Source organism: Zalophus californianus, chromosome X (assembly GCF_009762305.2).
Source record: "Zalophus californianus isolate mZalCal1 chromosome X, mZalCal1.pri.v2, whole genome shotgun sequence".
Classification (NCBI taxonomy): domain Eukaryota; kingdom Metazoa; phylum Chordata; class Mammalia; order Carnivora; family Otariidae; genus Zalophus; species Zalophus californianus.
In genome coordinates, this window is record NC_045612.1 from 88,921,778 (window position 1) to 88,943,947 (window position 22,170).

General features: G+C 45.2%; 1 protein-coding gene across 3 annotated transcripts in view; it reads left to right on the forward strand.

Annotated features, from left to right (window-relative positions):
• SLC9A7 (solute carrier family 9 member A7) overlaps positions 1 to 22,170 on the forward strand; it is a 127,461-nt gene that overhangs the window by 83,397 nt on the left and 21,894 nt on the right. For 2 of the 3 annotated variants that reach the window (XM_027607350.2, XM_027607352.2), the window contains exons 9-14: positions 1,172 to 1,260; positions 1,353 to 1,466; positions 4,066 to 4,177; positions 7,891 to 8,044; positions 16,998 to 17,057; positions 21,170 to 21,233. In XM_027607350.2, coding sequence (XP_027463151.1) covers positions 1,172 to 1,260; positions 1,353 to 1,466; positions 4,066 to 4,177; positions 7,891 to 8,044; positions 16,998 to 17,057; positions 21,170 to 21,233 — 593 coding nt within the window. The remainder of the gene's footprint in view (positions 1 to 1,171; positions 1,261 to 1,352; positions 1,467 to 4,065; positions 4,178 to 7,890; positions 8,045 to 16,997; positions 17,058 to 21,169; positions 21,234 to 22,170) is intronic. The other variant, XM_027607351.2, reaches the window with a different exon arrangement.

Sequence of the window (22,170 nt, forward strand, 5' to 3'; positions counted from 1 at the left end):
TTAGCTGCAAAGGTTACTGAATTTATTAACCTCCCAATTGTATCATCCCCCAGATTGCTGCTTCTCGCACAAACAGTAACAAACAACAGACAAAATCTGTATCCTTGTAAGGGTAACTCTCTATCAACTCAGATGAATGTGAACGCAGTTTGTCCTTGTTTTGGCTCTGGTCTATTTAATCATTGTTTTTCAATACTATGTTTTTATGATGCCAATTTCATGTATTATTAGTGTGAGTAACCTTGTGGTTTTAGTTCTTCACGTTCTCTCATCAAAAAAAAAAAAAAAATCACTGAATTTTTCCACTAGAAAACTCAAGTACAATTGCTATACATAATCCAGGTAATTGGGAAGCCCTTTTATCCTCTTTTCAAAATACTGCAATATATCTTTATATGCAGCATTATAAAATACCCCACTTCTTTAAAACTTGGCAATTACCTGTAAATGTATAGGCACGGTCCAGGTGCGTAACCAGGGTAACCAAGGCTTGGATAAACGGCACAGTACTCTGGATCCGTTCTGTCTGAAGCCCTGGACCGTGCAAAAATAGAAAGCATTTGCTTGCAATTAAATTCTTTGCTTCTAAGAACAGAGAACAGAGAGGAATATGACAAAAGGATATGATGGGCCGTCATGGCCTTTTTTTTTTTTTTTTTTAAGATTCATTTATTTAAGAGAGAGAGTGGAGGGGGGTAGGGGCATAGGGAGAGAGAGAGAGAGAGACTCTCAAGCAGACTCCCCGCTGAGCGTGGGGCCCGACGCAGGGCTCGATCCCACGACCCCAAGATCATGACCTGCACCGAAATCAAGAGCCAGACGCTCAACCGACTCAGCCACGCAGGTGCCCCACAGCCTCTTTGAAAAAGTGAATGCTAACTGCCAAAAATCAGTGGGAGTTTAGAGGAGAGGAGAGAATGCCCTTAAAACTGGAGCAGGAAGGGAAGTCGGGGACCTTGGCTTTGAAGGAAGGCAGTCAGAAGAAGGAAAGGTTGATATGAGCTGTGGGGGCGAGGGAGCTTTCAGCAATAGGAAACTTTCCAAACTATTCAGGAAGTTGGATATGTTGGGCTTGCCTACCTTAAGTTTTTGTTTCAGCGGGGATTTTTTTCCAGCTTTTTTTTTTCCATTGATTTTTTTTCTCTTTCTTTTTTAAAAAATCTCTCACCAGGCGTTGTGGCTGTCCTGTTCTGCGGGATCACCCAGGCTCATTACACCTACAACAATCTGTCGGTGGAATCAAGAAGTCGAACGAAGCAGGTGAGAGCGAGCTCTGGGTCCTCATGAGTTACCTGTGAATACAAGGGAGGAGACCCACAGGGTTTACTGCTTCCTTTCCCCGTCCTGTGCAGCTCTTTGAGGTGTTACACTTCCTGGCAGAGAACTTCATCTTCTCCTACATGGGCTTGGCGCTGTTTACCTTCCAGAAGCACGTTTTCAGCCCCGTGTTCATCATTGGAGCTTTTGTATCCTTTTCTGGTTCTACCGTTTTCTCTGTGGACAGGTGACCACTGCTGGGGAAGCTAAGAAGAATTCCGTTTTGGGTGGGTGACTGAGCCAGCGCTAGTTCGTGGTGGTGTTTTCATGATGAGAACAAGAAGGTTTATGGGGTTCGTAAAGCTAAATGTATTTGATTTAAGGATTAGCCTGGATCCAAGGTTGTCCTCTCGGTGTGTTCTGTGTAAGTTGGTTTTTCTGTTACACTGGTGCTTGGCAGGTGGTAGCTTGTTTTGTAGAGCACCCTTCTTTTTATTTATTTATTTTTTAAGATTTTATTTATTCATTTATTTTAGAGAGAGAGAAGAGCACGCATGTGCATATGCATGCGGGGGGGTGGGGAGCAGAGGCAGAGGAACAAGCTGACTCTGCCCTGAGCGCGGAGCCCGACATGGACCCAATCCCGGGACCCTGAGACCACGGACTGAGTGGAAATTAAGAGTCAGATGCTCAACTGACTGAGCCACCCAGGTGCCCCTTAAAGCACCCTTCTTTTTAGCAGATCTACAAGTTGGCAACTGTGTCAGTCCCAGAATCATTTTTGTTTCATTGCTCTGTGAATTCCAATCCAGGAGGTTCCCAGTTCGGGAGGCCTGAAGGTTCTGTTACTCTTGTTCTGGACTGCACCCTGGGGTAGGCAGCCCTTCCTCATGCTTTCACTGGAGCACCCCTGCTGTGATAGATCACAGTGGAAAAGACTCCTTTTTTTTTTTCCCAAAAAAGAGAGAGAGAGAGAAAGAAAGAAAGAAGAAAGAAAGAGAAAGAAAGAAAGAAAGAAAAGACAAAATGGAAAAATACTTGGCTCCCTGACTTAGTTCCATGGTGAGTGCAGTTTTTGGAAGAGAGACACAGTTTTAGGGATTGGCTTCTCTCAAGAAAGGAGGCATGTGAATGCCCAGCAGTGGATCGACAGCTCAGAGTTTTGCTCGCTTGGCCTCAGAGCCTATTGTTTTCATCGAAGTGAACTTCTCTGGGGCTTGGAATAGTAGCAGTCCAGCTCAGCGTGGATTTCAAAATACTGAGCCGGCGTCCCTTATTGCTGGGCATTTACTCTTGCCTTTTCTCAGGCCTCATGGGTAACCTAAAAAAAAAAAAAAAAGTGTTTTTCTCTTTTGGGCTTTTCATTTATGGTGCAGGACTAGGGGACACTCAGCAAGCAGCTCGATAGTGACTGTGGCCTGTTGCCATGTGGAGGTCTTCCAGTTAGAGTGTTCTCTGCTTCACCTGGGGCTCTTTTTGTTGGATTTGCACACTCACCAGACGAACAGCTAAAAATCTGGGGGATCAGCGTTCTCGTTCTCGATTCAGAAAGCCCTTGCATATCCTCTGGATTTGTATTCCTAGCACGGCATCCCAGGAGCCCTTGTTTACAGAGGAGGGCTTTGCTGGGCGGGCCACCCAGGCCCCCTGGGAATCCCGAAAGCCGCCTACCCACTTGACGACCTTTGCATGGCTTCTGGGATAGAATGTGCTTCCTAAGCAACTACCTGTTTCCTTCTGTTCAAAACAAAACAACACAACACAACACAACACGGAGCCGGGGCCGGAAGCCAGCTAAAAGCAGAGAAACAGTCAGTCCTGTACCCCGGGGAAGGCAGAAGACCAGAGCAGCGGGCCGCTCTCTGCTGGGCTCTGGTCCAGACTCCACAAGTGACGTTTCCCTGATTTCGGTGCCTTCCACACGCCCCCGTTTCCATGCCTCACCCCTCCGGAAGGCATTTGAGCCTCTTAGGTAGAAAAGTGTCCCCCTCCCATTGAGTGTTGTGACGGATAGGAATGCTGCTTCAGTGGGCCGCCCAAAGCTGCTCACTTGTAGCGTCTTCCTGGTCATGTTGGGCCCCTCCTTGTTGGCCTCCAACTAAAGCTTGTGAGCTCGTACCCAGGAAACTTGCTCTTCACTGTTTGACCTGGAGGTTAGGCGTTGCTTCTTCTTGTGACTTCCCTTCTCACGGGACCCGAGTCATTATTTGCTCCTCTCAGCGCACCCCCCAACCCCTGCCATGGTGCCTGAGCTTATTTCTGGACTCATTTTTAGAGAGATGGCAGACTTGGTCCACACCAGCGTAATTAAATCAAGAAGTTATAACAGGGGCACCTGGGTGGCTCAGTCGGTTAAGCGTCTGCCTTTGGCTCAGGTCATGATCCCGGGGTCCTGGGATCGAGCCCCGTGTTGGGCTCCCTGCTCAGTGGGGAGCCTGCTTCTCCCTCTCCCCCTGCCACTCCCCCTGCCTGTGCTCTTCCTCTCACGCTCTCTCTCTCAAATAAATAAATAAAATCTTTAAAAAAAGAAGTTATAGCAGCACACGTTTAACAGGTTAGAAATTACCTCTGGTGGGAGCCAGGAGGTTGGGAAAGTTGTCTAGTTGAGTCCCCACTTGTTGCTAAGATGCGTTTCGAGGGAGCCTGGACAGCCTGGCTGCCTTGTGCAACCCTCCTGATCTTTGTGCAGGTTATCTCCTGGTCGTGAGGTGTCAGAGCATCCCTAAAATTCTCTGCTCCTCCAGAGGCCATGGGAAGGTGCCATTCTGGAAACCTGTTGGGTCCTTAACCTCTCCGCCTGGTGGTCAGGTCGCCATCTTCCTGGGCAGAGCTGCACACATCTACCCGCTCTCCTTCTTCCTCAACTTGGGCAGAAGGCATAAGATTGGCTGGAACTTTCAACACATGATGATGTTTTCAGGTAAAAAAAACAAAAAAACATACATGTAAAGAAAATGAGCTTTATTCGGCAGGAATGTTAGCATGATTAAGATATCATCAATAAGTTTCATAAAGGGACAGAAGTTCAAGTTCCTGGTTCTTTTGTATCCCCTGCAATGCTGAGTAGACAGATGTACATGTTAGAGTTAATATTGATTTTATAGACTAAACTACCAAATGTGAACATTCTCCCTTAAAATATCCACATCTTCATTTTTATCTTTACCACCTGTGGGACCTGGAGATATTTAAGTATTTAAAGTGCTTGATGATTCTCTGATAGATATTCATAACCCTTAATCTTCCAGAAGGACTCCAGACCTAAAATTAGAAGGGCAATAGGTCTTTAATAAGAAAGAACACAGGCCAGGTCACTCAGTGCCTCCCAGCTGCAGTATCCGCTCTTGTAAAATAATGAAATTGAGCTAATTGAGTTGAGGTTCCTCCTAGCTCCAACTTTCTCTGAAGCATTAAAAAACAAACAAACAAACAAACAAAAAAAACCACTTGCATAAACAAGATGAGCCCCAAACCGGAAGTTAACGCTGTGATAGTTCTGCTTGATTTCATGCTGTCTCCCAGATGCCCCCCTCTCCACCATAAAGCTGAGAAGTGTGCAGAAGCCACTGAGGGGACAAAGGACAGTAAAATATGCGGCGGTAAAGGAAGGAGAGAGCAGTTGGCATGAATTGATGGTGCAGTAAGCGTCAGGCATTATAGAGGAGACCCAAGTTAGAGGGTCTTTGCAGAGCAGAGGGAGGAGATGGTGGGGCAGAAGGCCGCAGTGATCCTTAAAGGTACGGCTGTCCTCCGGGGGGGGGGGGGGGGGGGGAGGGGCTGCGCAAGAGGCAGAGTGAGTAGCAGCCCTTGACTGTGACATCGTAGTTCTCGAGGGCCCTCAGAGTCTTCCTGAACGCTCAGCAGCAGGCACTGCTCGGCGAAGTGGTTGCTGTGCGTAGTACTTGCTTACATCTGCACTGAAATAGGCAGCCTTTCCCTCTGGCAGATGTTCATGGAGCATCCTCTTTTTATAAGCCACAGTTCTGGATTCTGGAGGAGACAGAGACCGCCTCCTTGCAGGGCTCCCGATCCACTGTGGGGGAGGCAGGTGTGCAAAGAGCTAGCTTCCTCTGGAGAGAGGGTGACACGTTGCACATAAAAGGTGTGGAATCAAGGTGGAGAAGAGGAGGGCCTGGGGCCATCTTTACCAGGGGGGCAGCCTTCCACCTGGGCTTGCCAGACGTGGGTCTCACGAGGCAGCAGGTTGGAGAAGCAGGAGAGCATTGCCACGGGTAGCTTTTGCCAGGAAGGGCAGCAGCGTGGTTTCGCGGTAAGACATGGGCTAATGCAGAAAGAGGGTGAGGTTGGACAGGATAATTGCATCTAGGCTGCTGTGAGCCTTCAGGCGGCATCAGAACCACTTGTTGGGCTGGTTCGAGCCCTTTGCCGGGCCCCACCGCCAGAATGATTCTGCAGGTACGGGGTGGGCGCCAAGAATCGGCATTTCTCATGTATTCTCGGCTGCTGCTGCTGAGGGTGGTTTGAGGACCACACTTTGAGAACCACTGTTGGAGTCTGGACCACAGAGAAGCCCCAGGGCTGTGCCAAAGCGTTTGGGCTTGCCTCAAGAGCAGCTGGGCCGCTTTAGAGGTTTCTGAGGAGGCCACGCCAAGATCCTCCTTCCATATCAAGAAAGTGTTGCTGGAAAAGAGCAAGACCAGGTGGAGATAGCTCAGTCACCTGGATAAACTTTAAAGTATGTTCATTATTTCCTGTACTAAAAGACTGAGAAGTACACAGAGCTGTTTAAAGATATCTCCTGTAAAACTTACTTCCTGCCGGGAGCAACCTCACCATCGAAAGGAACTCAGTTCTTCAGAGTGATGAAAAACCCAAGGCTTCTCTATCATATCGCTCACAGCATTTACCTAATAAAATAAAGACACATGGAGCACACAGTGTCTCTCTCCGACCCCCAAGTTTTCTTCTTTGAGACAGCATCCCTTTAGAGGCTTAAATATTGATCGTTGACAAAGCTGGCTGTTGGGTGGTCTAGATGTGCGTGTCTCCCTAACACAGAGTAATAGAAAACTTTGTATTTAGTAATAGAAAACTTTGTTAACTTTGTATTTTCATGTCACTTTTTGGAATCATTCTGTAGTGAATTGTGAAGTTCTCAGATTAGTGAATTTGCAAAATTATCAGGAAAGGTAGGAAACTATACAAACAGTTATAGTGGGTATAACTTTTCATTCTCTCATACAGTATACACAGTCATTGTAGTTCGCCCCCCCCCCCCCCCCCCCCCCAGTGAACAGGAGCTCACACCAAGTATCTGTTAAGGACCATGGATTCAGTTTTTACTATAAAACAAATGATGAGCTTGCTTTGAAGAAGGAACAAAAGAGCTTAGAAATTAAAAACCCACATTAAAATGTGGGTGCTTAATCTTTTTTTTTAAACAAACAACATTTTATTAAATATAAGTAAAATCTAATACAAGATGAAAATATGAGAACTCACATAAAAGAACAAATATTTGTGAATATATATTAAAAGTATTCACAATTGTTTCAATTCCTTTGTGTTGCACAATGTAGATCAAAACATGCTCTTAAAAAAAACATACACTCTTAAAATTAAAGGTGAGTAAGAATATACTTAACTGCATTAATTTCTATTTCGCAGGGTTTCTTTTTTTTAGTATAGTTGGCACACAATGTTACATTAGTTTCAGATGCACAACATAGCGATTCGACTTCTCTCTAGGTTGTGTTGTACTCACTGTAAGTATTTGGTGCTTAATCTTAATACCCATTAATGTGGATGAAGGGTCAGCGAACTGTAGTCCCTGGGCCCTGTTACCATATACTTCACGGCTAACCATGGCTTTTACGGATGGGCATCTACAGTCTGTGTGATGATAGGGGACACTAACTTTGAAATCCAGTTAAGTGAAATCTCCTCCAGAAAGAATCTCATTGTTTTCATTAATGCACCTATATTACAACAAATTGTACTCGGTTATTATTACGCCACTCTTGGTTTTTGTCGATAAGATTTTGTGGAAATTTGTTTTTTCTCTTATATGTCAGTATCCTTGATTTTTCACAGTATCCTTGATTTTTCCCCCCTTGCCCCATAAAGCCTAAGATATTTAATATCTGACCCTTTACAGAAAAAGTTGCCAACCCCTGATACAGATCAGGTTATACTGTTACTTCTCTGTGTGGCTTTGCTGCGGAAATGCTGAACTGTTCTGTAGCTCATGGCACAGAAACCACAAATATGCACTTGCCATATTTATACCTAGCCTGTTACTTTAGTTTATAATGACTGTATAGTGCTTGGATCACAGACCTAGAGAGCTTGTGTTGTTATTTCTTACTTACATTTCTTTTTACTTCGTGTTACTAGCAGGAGAACTATTGCCCTAATAAGAGTGTGCTATTGTCCTAGAATGTGCCATACAAGGTAGTGCAGTGTTTTTCTCATTACATTTGGGGTATTTTGCAAATGAAAACTTCCAACAGGAGAAAACCGTATTCCCGTAAGTTTCTTCTTTCCGAGTAAGACAGTGTGGCTCCCACAGCACATGCGGATCCAGTTTATTAGCCTCGAGTGGCGGCAGTGGATCCGAGGACACATTGTCATTTGGTCTTAGAACCAAATCTTCTTCTTCGGTCCCCACAGGCCTCAGGGGGGCCATGGCATTCGCGCTGGCCATCCGAGACACCGCGTCCTATGCTCGCCAGATGATGTTCACGACCACGCTCCTCATTGTCTTCTTCACCGTCTGGATCATTGGTGGAGGCACGACACCCATGCTGTCATGGCTTAACATAAGGTCGGTCTGAAACCGCAGCCAGTTTTGTGACTAACACGGGGCGGTGGTGGTGGGGGGGAGGGGGAGACAGCTTAATGCGTGGAAGGTTCTTACGGGGTTGGGTTTGGTTTGGGGGTGGGATTGAAAATAAAAAGCAATAAGTAACACTTCAGAATATTGACTTTTCCACGAGAAAAAAAAGGTGGGCATGAAAATTTCTGTTGGTGCGAAAACACAAGGCCTTAGAAACACCTGGACCGTGCTAGAACAGTGACACTAGGGCAGGAATTCCAAAGTTTTAAGGCTGCAGGCAAGAGAACGGACGGTAACTGCCGGCAGTGCCTGGCGTTTCAAGTTCCTTTGCAATCACACCTCCAGCCTTCGAAACAGGCTCATCCACCAGAAGTGAAAAGAGACAATTAGAGTTTTGTTTCTGGGAGGAAACTGTTTGCTCTGTCTCTTCTTGCTCGAGCGTACAAAAGAGGTGACATTTCCTGCATCAGCCTCATTTGTTATAACCTCATTGATGTCCTCTGCCTGTGGTTTTGCAGCTGGGTCAGCACGGAGAGGGCTGACCTAAATTTGAATTTTTTTTTTTTAAGAGCGTTTGAATCCCAGAGGGTGCTGGCGAGCTCCAGCACCTTAGGGTAAGGAGGACACTAGAACAGAGGACAGGAGTCCCAGAGCCTAACTCTGGCTCTGGTTCGAGGCAAGCCCTTCCTGTCTTTGGGTCTCAGTTTCCCCTAATATTAAGTGAAAGCCTGCTGTCAGATCTTCTGCAGTCCCCTTCAGCTCCCAGTGTATGTGCTCTGCCTTATTGGAGGCGCCCCCACCACCTCCCTCAGTGTGGGGGTCCGCGGAGGATGAACGTGATCAGAATGTGACAACGCTCCGGGCGTGTGTGGGTGTGAAGAAGAATTCTCCGAGAAGCCACAAGGTGGCACCGTGTCTTTTGTTTTTTGTGTTTTTTTTTGTTTGTTTTTTTTTTCCTTTCTCTGCTGGCTTTCAGTTCACATTCCCTTCCTCTGAAATATAGAATGCCCCAGACTGACAGCTACAGAGCATACCTAGCTTGGAGGAGAGAGAACCTACAAAGATCTCGTAGTCATCCTTCGAGTCGGGGGCGGAGGGTACTAGAATTTGGGAGAAAACTGGAATTGAAGAGAACAGTCTTCACCCCGCCCCGTCCCCCCCTCCCCAACCCCATCAAGGACTTTTGTCTTGATGACAGCAGGGATTCCTGGGCTTGGCCTCTGCCAGCCGCACCATTTCCGGGCTAGCTAGTCTCAGCCTCACATCCTTGTGGGTCTGCAGAAGCTACTACGTGGGGCTGATAAGTGGCAGTCACTTGATAGCTAACACTTGTGTGATGCAGGCTTTGTACAAGATGCCACACCTATATTAAGACAATCTTCACAACATTCCTATGGAGAAGCCACTACTATCATCTTCATTGTAGAGTTGACAGAACCGAGGCACAGAGCAATAACTTGCCCAGGTCACAGAGCTTTAGGTGGATGAGCCGGGATTTGGGGCCTGGCAGTCTTGCCACCCAGTCCACAGTCTGAACTACTGTGCTCTACCACCTTTGAGAAGGTTGACGGTGTTAGCAACCGCCTCTGTGTCGTGAAATTCGGGATGATCAGAACTTCAAGTTCCTGGTGTGAATCTCAAGATTTGTGTTAAGGAAACGAATTCATCATGGGAATATGAACCTAGAGAAGAAAATGGACAGATTTTTGGCTCTAAACCTGACACATACAATGGTACCATCTTTGTTCTGTGTTAGAATAAGGGTAAAAAAAGGAGGCTTACCCTGAACACCGCTGAGGATCTTTAAGAATCTCGAGATCAGGGGCTCCTGGGTGGCTCCGTCCATTAAGCATCTGCCTTTGGCTCAGGTCAGGATCCCAGGGTCAGCGGGGAGCCTGCTTCTCCCTCTCCCTCTGCCCCTCCCCCGACCCCCTGCTCATGCTCACTCTCTCTCACACTCTCAAATAAATAAAATCTTTAAAAAAAAAAGAATCTCAAGATTGACTTCTGAGATTACTTTCTGCTCCTATTTGGTCACTCAGGAGGCACCCTAGATACTCAGAGCCTGATTAAATCATGTTTGTTTGTCATGCTAGTTTATGAGCCCTCCCACACACTACACACATATATAGGACCAAATAATTTCCCACTGAGAAGGGAGAGTTGACTTGTGACTTTTTGCACTTCTGGCAACCTTTTTCAAAATTGGGCCATTAAAACTGTCCTATCCAGAACTGAGAGTGTGGGTAGCTTTCCCTGAGGCACACAAACTGTATATACAAATATAACTATTGTTGTGGAAATATTGATGTAATGTATAGATAACACGTAGACCATAGCAGCTAGCGCACAGTGAGGGCTCAGGAAATGACGATGTGTGTGACTGGGTATAGGAGAGATCTCGTTTCTCCACATCCTTGCCAGCATTTGGCATTGCCACTATTTTTCATCGTAGTTGTTCCAATAGGTGTGTGGGGATACCTCACTGTGGTCTTACTTTGCATTTTTCTAATGACTAATGATGTCAAGCATCTCTTCATGTGCTTATTTGCCATTCATATATCTTCTCTGGTGAAACACCTGTTCAGACTTTTTGTCTATTTTCTAATCAGATCGTTTTGGTTTTTTAAATTGAGTTTTGTGAGTTCTTTATGTATTCTGGATACTAGTCTTTTGTCAGAAATGTGATTTGCAAATATTTTCTCCCAGGCTGCAGCTTGTCTTTTTTTTTTTTTTTTTTTTAAGATTTTATTTATTTGGCAGAGAGAGAGACAGCAAGAGAGGGAACACAAGCAGGGGGAGTGGGAGAGGGAGAAGGAGGCCTCCCGCTGAGCAGGGAGCCCGATGCGGGGCTCGATCCCAGGACCCTGGGACCATGACCTGAGCTGAAGGCAGTCGCTTAACCAACTGAGCCACCCAGGCGCCCTGCAGCTTGTCTTTTAATCCTTTTAGTAGAGTCTGTCATAGAACAGAAGTTTCCATTTATCATTTTTTTCTTTTATGCATTGTGCCTTTGGTGTTATATCTAAGGACTCTCCATCAAGCCCTAGGTCCTGAAGATTTTCTTCTGTGTTATCTTCTAAATGTTTTTTAGTTTTCTGCTTGACATTTAAGTCTGTGGTCCATTTTGGGTTAATTTTTATATAAGATGCAAGGCTTAGGTTGAGGTTTTATCTTATTCCATTTGCCTAAGACCATCCAGTTGTTCTGGCAATGTGTTAAAAGGACTAGTCTTGGGGTGCCTGGGTAGCTCAGTCGGTTAAGCGTCTGCCTTCGGCTCAGGTCATGATCCCGGGGTCCTGGGATCGAGCCCCACATCGGGCTCCCTGCTCAGTGCAGAGCCTGGTTCTTCCTCTCCCTCTGCCGCTCCCCCTGCTTGTGCTCCATCTCTCTCTCAAATAAATAAATAAAATCTTAAAAAAAAAAAAAAACTAGTCTTACTCCATTGAATTACTTTTGCTCCTTTGCCAAAAATCAGTTGGCTGTATACACATGGGTCTGTTTCTGTTCTGCTCCACTGATGAATGCATCCAACCCTCCACCAGTACCACACTGTCCGGATAACTATAGTTACGTAATAAGCTTTAGCATCAGGTGGAGCAAGCCCTCCCACATTATTCTTTTTTCAAAATTCTCATCGCTATTCTAGTTCCTTTCCATATATATTTTAGAATAAGCTTGTCTAGCTCTAAAAAAAAAAATCTCGCTGAAATTTTCACAGGAATTGTGTTAAACCTATATATCAGTTTGGGGAGAATTGCCATCTTTATTATGTTGAGTCTTTCAGTTCATGAGCGTGGCATGTTTCTTTATTTAGATTGTCTTTGATTTTTTTCATCACTGTTGTATGGTTTTCAGCACACAGTGCCTGTACATGGTTTGTTAGATTTACATCGAAGTATTTCCTCTTTTTTGAGCAATTATAAATATTATTCTATCTTTAATTTCAGTCTCCACGTGTTCATTGCTAGGATACAGAAATACAATTGGTTTTCGTATTTTTTTTAGAGAGGGAGAAGGGGGAGGGGCAGAGGGAGGCGGGGAGAGAGAGAATCTTAAACAGGCTCCATGCCCAGTATGGAGCCTGGTGCAGGGCTCAACCCCATGACCCTGAGATCATGACCTGAGCTGAACCCAAGAGTTGGATGCTTAACCAGCTGACCCATCCAGGCGCCCTAGTTTTTGTATGTTGATCTTGTATCCTGTGACCATGCCCAACTCATTATTATTAGTTCTAGGAGGGTTTTGTTTTGTAACTTCTTGGGGATTTTCTACATAGACCATCACATCATTTGCAAACGGAGGCAGTTTTATTTCTTCCTTTCCAGCCAGTGTAGCTTTTATTTCCTTTTCTTGACTTACTGCTCTGGCTAAGGCTTTCAGTGTGATGTTAACAGTAACATGAGCAGACATCCTTGCCTTGTTTCCAGTCTTAAGGGGAAAGCATTCAGTCTTTCACCAATGAGTGTAATATTAGCCTTAGGGTTTTTGTAGATGCTCATCATCATCAAGTTGAGGGAGTTTTTAATCTATTGCTAGGTTTTTGAGAGTTTTTGTTTTTATCATAAACAGGTGTTGAACTTTATCAAATCCTTTTTCTGTATCTATTGATATCATCACATTTTTCTTGTTTAGCCTGTTAATATGGTGGGTTACATTGATTGATTTTTTTTTCTTTTCTTTTCTTTTTTTTTTTTAGAGAGTGTACATACATGAGCGCGGGTGGGAGGGGCAGAGGGAGAGAGAGAGAATCTCAAGCAGGCTCCACACCCAGCGTGGATCCCAATGCAACACTCAGTCTCAAGACCCTGAGATCATGACCTGAGCTGAAATCAGGAGTCAGACACTTAACTGACTGAGCCACCCAGGCACCGCCCCCTTTTTTAAATTAATTTTCAAATATCGAACCAGCCTTACTTCCCTAAAACAAACTCCACTTCATTATGGTGTATAAATTTTTTACATACTGATGAATTCTATTAGCTATTATTTTGTTAAAGATTTTTGTGGTCTGTGTTCATGAGGGATATTGGTTTACAGTTTTCTTTCTTTCTTTTTTTTTTTTTTTGTACTGCCTTTGTCTGTTTTTGGTATCAGAGTAATCTGGCCTCACAAAATGAGCTGGGATGTGTTCCCTACTCTTCCGTTTTCTGGAAGACATTGTATAGAATTGATGTTAACTCATCTTAAAAGTTTAATGGCATTCTCCAGTAAAACCGTATGGTCCTGGAGACTTCTTTTTCAAGAGTTTTTAAATTGTAAAGGCAATTTCTTTAATAGTTGTAGGGCTGTTAAGATTATCTGTTTCATGGGGCACCTGGGTGGCTCAGTCGATTAAACATCCAGCTCATGATTTCAGCTCAGGTCATGGTCTCAGAGTCATGGGATCGAGCTCCTCATTGGGGTCCACACTCAGTGGGGAGTCTGCTTGAGATTCTCTCTCTCTCTCCCCCCGCAACTCACGTGCTCTCTTTCTCTCTCAAATAAATAAATCTTTAAAAAAAAAGATTATCTGTTTCATATTGGGTGAATTGTGGTAGTTTGTGAAATTGGTCCATTTCATCTAAGTTGTCACATTTATGTTGTTTGTAGCATTACCTTATTATTGTTTTGATGTCTGTGAGATGTATAGTGATGCTCCTTGTTTCATTCCTGATACTGGTAATTTGTATCTTCTTTCTTTTTTTCTTTCAGTCTTGCCAGAGGTTTGTCAATTTTATTGATCTTTTCAAAGAACTAGCTTTTTATTTCACTGATTTTCTATATTGTTTTTCTGTTCTCTATTTCATTGGTTTCTGCTCCTATCTTTATTCTTTCCTTCTTTCTGTCCAGCTCCACCCAGACAGCATAATGAAGCAAATAGGTAAACAATACATATGGTGTTAGTGTGTTGCATTTTCCAAATATGTATAAATAGTGATTACGTAAGTGTAGAAACTGACATTTATAGAGATCACATGAAAAGAAATTTCCTCAGAAATAAAGTAATGAGATTCATTGGTTTTTCTGGCCTGTGGTTTCTGATGTTACTCCGTGACCATGAATCATTTATGTGAACCAGTTTCTTATTCTAAATTTCTTCAGAAACCCCCTGAAGTTCAGTGTGGTGTTTTGACCTCTACACCCTAAGTAAAATCAATACCTACCTGATCCTTACTTCTCCAGGCTACTGACAGAGGCCCTTATGAGGTGTTAAGTAGCTGCTCAGAAGTCAGAAACCCAGGGTAGGATTCCAAGTTCCACCATAAATAATGAGGAGTTAGTTGTGATTTTTAACCATGGCTAAGTCCTAGTCTGTGTATAAAATAAAAATGAATGTGACCTAAATCCAAAGCCAGGTCCCTGCTTTCCAGAAATCCAATGTATCTTTTTCAAATTGGCATGTTGTGATTGATATTTTAAAACACGATGGCAGGGGCGCCTGGGTGGCTCAGTTGGTTAAGCGACTGCCTTTGGCTCAGGTCATGATCCCGGAGTCCCAGGATCGAGTCCCACATCGGGCTCCCTGCTCAGCAGGGAGTCTGCTTCTCCCTCTGACCCTCTTCCCTCTCGTGCTCTCTATCTCTCATTCTCTCTCTCTCAAATAAATAAATAAAATCTTTAAAAAAAAAACATGATGGCAAGACACTCAAATTGTTTTCTGTTAATGCACACACTACATATTTTTCTTAGTCCCTTGAGCAGGTGTTATTCACAAAGGATGTAATCTTGGCAATTTAAAAAAATGGCCACAGGATTATTTCAGCAGAGGAACCTTGTATGTGTCCAGAGCACATTTGGGCAGCATGGTGACCGTTCTCTTTGGCGCCCCCGGCTTCAGGTGACACACACATGAGGTGGTGGTGATGGTGGGGGCGGAATGGCATGTGCCCAGGCAGTCAGATGAACAGGCACCCTTCACACCCCACAGCACAGTCATGCAAACACTCCAGGACAAGGAAGGACACTCTGCTCAGTATAATCCTGTTAGAATTTACGACAAAGCTCTTTGCCAGATAATTTGAAGAAAAAATGCAGGAGCAGCCCTGAACTCTTTATGTAATAGCATTTGTAACTGGATATTTTAAAAGAGTTTAAGGACACCAGCGTGTAATCAAAGGGTGAATCCTGGGACGCCTGGGTAGCTCAGTTGGTTGGGCGTCCAACTCTTGGTTTCGGCTTGGGTCGTGATTTCAAGGTCGAGGGATCAAGCCCCTTGTCGGGCTCTGCGCTCAGCATGAAGTCTGCTTGGGTTTCTCTCTCCTTCTCCCTCTGCCCCTCCCCCCTCCTCCCCCTCTCAAATAAATAAATAAATCTTTTAAAAAAGGATACTGTGAGGTGAAGTACTGGGGCTCTGGGGTCTAAGAGCCTCAGCCACAGTCTTGGTTCCACCGTTTTCTACCTTTGTGACCTTGGGCAACTTATTTAGCCTCTTCAACTCCATTTCCTCACCAGTTTAGATGGGGACGATAGTGTAAGAATAAAATAAATGTGATGATAAATGTGATAAAGCATTCTCTTGTTAAACGTACCATCTGAAAAAGAAAGAAAGGTCCCATCTGGCACATGGTAAACATTTCGGATCTTTTAGCTGTTAATTACTACATATATCTACATCTATATCTATATATACCTCATATATAATATTATCATTACTAATCATAGCATCAGTACTGCTAGTATTGCTATTATTATTACCAGTGAATCTTACATTAATGGAGTCCAGCTTGCTTTTCTGGAATGTGTTACAATTTTTCAATAGTATGGTAAAATACCGAGTCACATTCTGAGCATGTGACTTGTTGAAGTACCACCTTAAGAAGCATATCTCGTTCTCACTTGCATATTCCAGGGGATATCAGTAGCGTGAGCAGTTGGGCATTGTTTTCACCGTTGTCCCCCCACAAGGAGCCCTTCAAAAATGTTTCCCCCCCATTACCTCTTCCAGCGAAATTTTAATACCACAGATCTGCTATATACTTGTTTATGTAGTATGACAGTTTAGAGGACTATAAACCATTATACTATCTAAAACTTTTTGCCTCACAAGAACCAATCTTCACACCCATGGGGGCAATACCACCCCCAAGTGAGAATACATGATCTAAGTGCAGTGGTTCTCAGTTGAGGGCAGTTTGCCCCCCCCCCCCCGCCCCCCAGAGGCCATTTGGCAATGTCTGGAGATATTTTGGGTTGCCTCAACTGGGTAGGGGGTTGCTACTGGTATCTTGTAGGTAGAGGCCAGGGCCCGAAATGTCAGTAGTGCCAAGATTGTGAAACCCTGCTCTTAGTTTGATGGCAAAGTTCAAATGCACCCTGAATACAACCCAGAAATTGTTAAGGCAGGTGAAAATGGACCGTGTCAACTCTAAGGTGCAAGAGAAAGAGAATAGCAGAAGTTGGCTTCCTGACCTTCAGGAACCCTTAGACAACATGGTTTACTTGTGTCAGAAAAAGGGGAAAAAAAAGGCCATCTTTGTCTTCTCAAGTATTGTTGCTGTTTTCAACAATATGATGCTTTTTGCTCTTTCTGTCAAATGTGTGTCAAAGTATGTGTAAACACTTCAGATACGTGTTTAGTAACAACTCTGCTTTCTATTTTTCGTATGGGTGTACCTTGCTTTATGAAACAGGTGAATTCCTGAAAAACTTGTATAAATTCATTTCTGTGAGCTGCATGCATTCCTCTGATTTCCTTACATGATATTTTGAGAGGCTTACCTTCATTCCCAGTTGATCCTCACTTGGCCTCGCTCCTAACATGGTTGCTTTAAATTTAAATTTAGCAGCCTCTCTGCCTCTCTGGGTTTTCGAGAATGCCGACAGTTTGAGAGAGGGTACGGACCTCTCTTCAGAGGGAGCCCACCTCTCCCTTGATGGGCGTGGTCCAGGTCCTGTGCCCAGAGCTCCCGGCTCCCCCGTGCGCCCCGTCATACTCACGTTCCCTTCTTCTGCTGCCCAGAGTTGGCGTCGAGGAGCTGTCCGAAGAGGACCAGAACGAACACCGCTGGCGGTACATCAGGTGACACGAGGAAATCCTCAGAAACGAATTAACCGGGCCTGGCTTTTCTCCTCCTCCTAACCCGCCATGTTTCTCTTTATGCCGTTTGGTCTCTTCTTTCCTTCCTGTGTGCGCCAGCCCCCTGCCCCTTTCAGCCAAAGGGGCAAGAGGTCAGGTCAAGTCTAACCCCTTTCCCACCCCGTCTCTGGGTTGATTGCTGTGTCGGTGTTCCTGAGAGTCTGTTCTCTGTCCCCGCATATTGGACAGTGTGTGTCAACACCAAAGCCGGAGTTGCAAGTGTCTCCCCTCTTAGACAACTGAGCTTAGCATCCAGAGCAGTCCGTTTTCAGAGCCGCAGATACTTTTTCCACAAAGTCTTGTTTGTGATCTAGTAAACAAGGCTTTCCACTCACAAAGAGACTTAGGATTTGACTGGTCTGCCATGACTGGGGTAGGGCTCATACCATCTTAATTAAGCACCAGTGCTCTTTTGAGTAGTTTTTAAAGTATGTAATTGTGTCCTGGTACCTTATGGTGAATCAGAAGATACAAAAGCACTTTTGTTTAAAAAAAAAACAAAACAAAACAGAAGATAAAGACTCTCGTAATGCAGTTGGGTTCTCAGTGTCCACCGAAGTTTATGATTTGATTAGGCTTAAGGGGGCCATGGGGGCCAGCAGAACAAAGACTTTAATGTTTCTTTTGCCCTTCTGCATCTTTATTGGCACGCATCCTTCCCGGCCTGATTCTCAGTGCTGGTAGATAAATCAGTGTCTGAGGGCGGTGGAGAGAAGAGCGAGGCTGCTCACTGGCCATGGGCACTGCGATATCACCAGGCTCCAGATGTCCCCTAACGATGTGTATCTGAGTAATGGAAGCTGTTAAGGTCCCTGGGTTCACACTTTTTTTTTTTTTTAATTTTATTGTATTATGTTATGTCAATCATAAACTTTTTTTCTACTGTTTAAAAACACACACGCACACACGCACACACACATTCACTTTTTGGAGGCCTGACTTTAGGTAGCAGGTAGGTGGCAGAGGAAACCCTTTCTTTTGAAATATCCCACCTTCAGGAAGGAAGGTCCTTTGGGCACTGTACAAGTTATTACAGTTGGGACCTGAGAGAACTCAGACTGTGATTTGGTGTTCAGGGTTTTACATGTAGGTGTGTGTCTCATAGTCTTCCCATTATTTAGGGCCTCAGCCATTCACGTTTTTGAAAAATTATCAGTCGAAGTAGAACACTTCTAAAATTCCTGAGATGGCAGCTAATCAGAATGTACTTACACTCATACCAGAAGGGAAATTATTCATGTTCTTTCTCTATTTTTTCATTCCAGAATGAGCACGTTAGTTTGATTGCTTTATTTTCTCACTTGGTGTGAAACTGAATGAAATGTAAAGTATACCACTAGTCATATTAGCCACATTTTTCACCTGCTCAGTGGCTGGCCACTTGTGGCTCGTGGCTAGCATGTTGGACAGCGCAGATCTAGAAAGTTCTACTGGACAGCGTGGGTCTAGAATCATTCCCAGGTTCCCCCAGACAAAATGTTGAACATTACGAGTTTGAGATGAGGTTAGGGTGGCCCTACTTTTGTGAGTGTATCAAGTTATTTCACCGTTTTGTGCTTTGCTGTTTTGAATTCTGGCCTGGCCACACAGACCCAGGATAAATAGATGAGTTCCTCCAACATTGCCAGAACTTGAATGAAAATAGTCACAACCTAGTCTTCCTAAGCAGTTCTGGTTGAACAAAATTTAATTCTTGTTAACCAAAGTTTTTTTTTTCCTTTTAATAGAAATTAGTTAAAAGAATAGAGGGGGCTAAGTTTCATTTGGCAGCTTTTATCGTGTTTGGTTTTATTTTCATTATTGTAATACAGGGAATCCTTAACCTTTTCTCCTACCCCTAGTCTTCCTATTTCATCTAGGAGAGTAAAGTCAACTTGTTTTATCTTTGCTGGCATGGAAGCCACTTACGAAGGCTAATTACACCTATTTCAAAATTCACAGTATAGAAAGGAGAGATTATTAGTGGCAGACCCAGACTACTACCATATTCTTGGCCATACTGTGCCTCATGCCCTTCAGCTCACATAATCTCATTGCTCCTGCCCCACAATCTGGCCAGGCCTTGTGGCTAGGCTGAGGGCTGCTGTGTCACCTGGCATTCTGGTAGGCTGTCCGAGAAACACCGGGGTAACCGGCGCTCTGTGTCTGCGCTGGGAAGCTCATCTGAGTAAGCGAGTCTGCCATGAAGTGGCTTTGTGCTGCTATAGAACCCACAGAACAAGGCCTAAGATTGGATTCCTAGCTGTTGATCTTACAAATGCTGACCAAGCTACCCTATAGAGGACTTTTCTCTGGGGAACGTGGGTTAAGAGTCTCTAAAATGGGTGAGGGCTCAAAATTCCCAAGAGCTGGGAATTCCATACGTGACCTCTCCTCTTAACACTTTGATACATTGGACACACCGGATGCTTTGAGGCTCTGGTGGGACATTTTGGGGGCAGCCCTGAGAGGCCCCTGAATTGGATGGGTTTCGTGTCAAGAAAATCTCTGTGAGATTTGTTGTTCAAAGATCCCTGAATAATGTCCAGTTATGAGGACAAGCCTCCAACCCTCAGAATCTCCAGCCTGGAAGCAGTCCCTAGACACATAGCAAAGTCCATCGAACTCACTACAAAGATCCTACCAAACCCCAGGCCCGCAGGGAGGAAATCTGCTGTCAGGTACACTAGATTTTAACTAGAACAGTACCTGGCATCATAGGCACTCAATAAATATTTGCTGAATACATGAATTCGTCTTGTGGTTTTAAAACTTTGCCCTCAGCAACATACAGGCTATCTGTTTCCTTTCCCTCCATAGTCCCCCCTTTCCAGGGACGCACACCTTTGGTTAGTGCTTGACGAACCTGCAATAAGACAGGGTAGAGGTTGACTTTGGGAGGGCAGGCACATCTGTGTTGTCTTCTGTTTTCCTTTTCTATTAGTCTCTTTTTTCAAGAAATAACCTGGGCATCATAGGTGGGAAAGAGGGAGGGAGAGAAAGAAAAGTAAGGTGCACACACATGGGGTTTTGTAGTCCGCTGTCTACTCATTGGAGTCAGCACCCCGGTACTGGACGACCGAAGACCCTTGGTTGAGGCCATTCGGCACCTCCCGTCCCAGCTCGGGTCAGACCTGCCAGAAATCGTGTTCTGTTTATAGGTCTTTGCAACACTGGAGGGAGCGTGGGAAGACAGAGAATTTTCCTGGCCTCTTTGTTTTCTCCCCCACCCCCCCTGTGATCGAGGTCACAGTTCTCCACCTCAGAGCGAGGAAGGTACAGGGATGAAGAATTAACAGGTGCACAAAACAACAGTTGGTGTGTGACTAAGCCAAGGCAACTACCCTAGTCAAAGCATGGGATTTGTTGTAAGTGGATTTTGCCACTTTGCCTTTTCTTTCTGTCTTCAGTTGTTGATCTTAAAAGTGTCACTTCTCAGGTCATCTCCGCTGTGGGAGGACGTGGGGGCACCAGGACAAAACGTTCATGATATGCGTGCTCAAGTATTTAGGGGACGAGTACTGGTGTTTGCAACTTTATTTGAATGCATCTAAAAATTTAGATGGGTGGTAGAGAAGTGGATAGACACGCGATAAAGAAACTCCAGCAAAATGTTAATGGTAGACTTGTCGGTGGCGGGTATACAGGTGTTCACTATAAATTCTTCCAGCACCGCCGTGGATATATGAAAAATGGCGGAACGGAAGTTTAGGGAATTAAGAGCAGGTCAGGGCAGATGTGAGGAAGCAGCAGAAAGGAAAAGGCGTGGGGCGTCGAGACCCACGGTTGGATTAACTGGGACCGTCTGGTGCAGGAAGGCAGAAGGACAGTCGCCAGCCAGCAGCCTCAAACAGGGTGTAAGCACCACTTGCCTCTCCTGCCCCCTGGGATCTGACATGGAACATGACCTCTTTCTCACGACTTTTGCATGACAGCCTTCCTCTTCTTCTAGCTAACTACTCCTTCCGCTTCCGGAAGGCGGTCGGCCTCTTGGCTACTTTCAGCCAGCATGGCTGCCGTGGTCCGAGCTAATACTCTCCATTTTTCTCCTTGTCTTTCTCCCTGGTGACTTACAGAGTTGGTGTCGATCCAGACCAGGACCCACCACCCAACAACGACAGCTTTCAAGTCTTACAAGGGGTAAGTCACAAGAGATGCTTCTTCCGGGGGAAGACACTGTGATAAAGGGCTAAAATTTATTGAGTACTTACTATAGGCCAGACATCTTTACGTGGATTCCCTCACCATGAGCTTGACAACAACCTTATGAGGTAGGTCCTGTTATCCCTATTTTACAGATTAGAAGCTGAAGTTGGAGAGTCTCAGTGAGTCATCTACGGTCAGAGGATTAGAAAGTGATGAAGCTGGGGTTTGACCCCAGAGTCAGCGTTCCTAAAGCAACACATTAAGGGGCTAGGCCGGCCAGGAAGAGTGTTGGAGCTAAGTCCCTGACTGCCTGCCTTCCAAGAATGGATAGACTGGATACGTTGGTGACTGGCTCACTGTCACTGGGTCAGAGTCTGTCAGTGGTGCCCAGGCAGGAGAAGAGAGGGCTGGGGTCTGACGCTCCAGCCTGGGGAATCTGAGGAAGAGAGGAAGGATGTGGGTGATTACAGGCCCTCCCGCTCCTCTAGGGCCTGGGATCCTCTACGGTCGAGTTCCTCTCAAGCCCAGGAATGGCAGAGCGGGGGTCCTCCCCCCCCTCCCACCTCCAGGGGCAGAAGGTCACCGCCATGCGAACCGCTAAGGTTTAGGCAGGGTGGTGGCAGCAGTGACAGCCTGGGACAGCGTGCTGGGGAGGGAAGCTGTAGAGGCTGTGATCAGAGGAGCCCTGAGCAGGGAAGAGGCCCGCTACTGCAGAGAATCCCGATGGAGTCTGCGGGGCAGAGAGGAACGTTCTGGCCTGCGGTTTTGCCGTCTGTTCCCGTTACTGTTGCTGCATAACTACCTGCACCAAACAGAGGAAAGGGGAGCAACAGTGTCTTTCACTCACAGATTCTCTAGGTCAGCAGTTTGGAAAGGGCATGATAGGGCCAGCTTGCCTTTGCTCCAAGCAGAAAGCTGGGGGCTGGGGTCA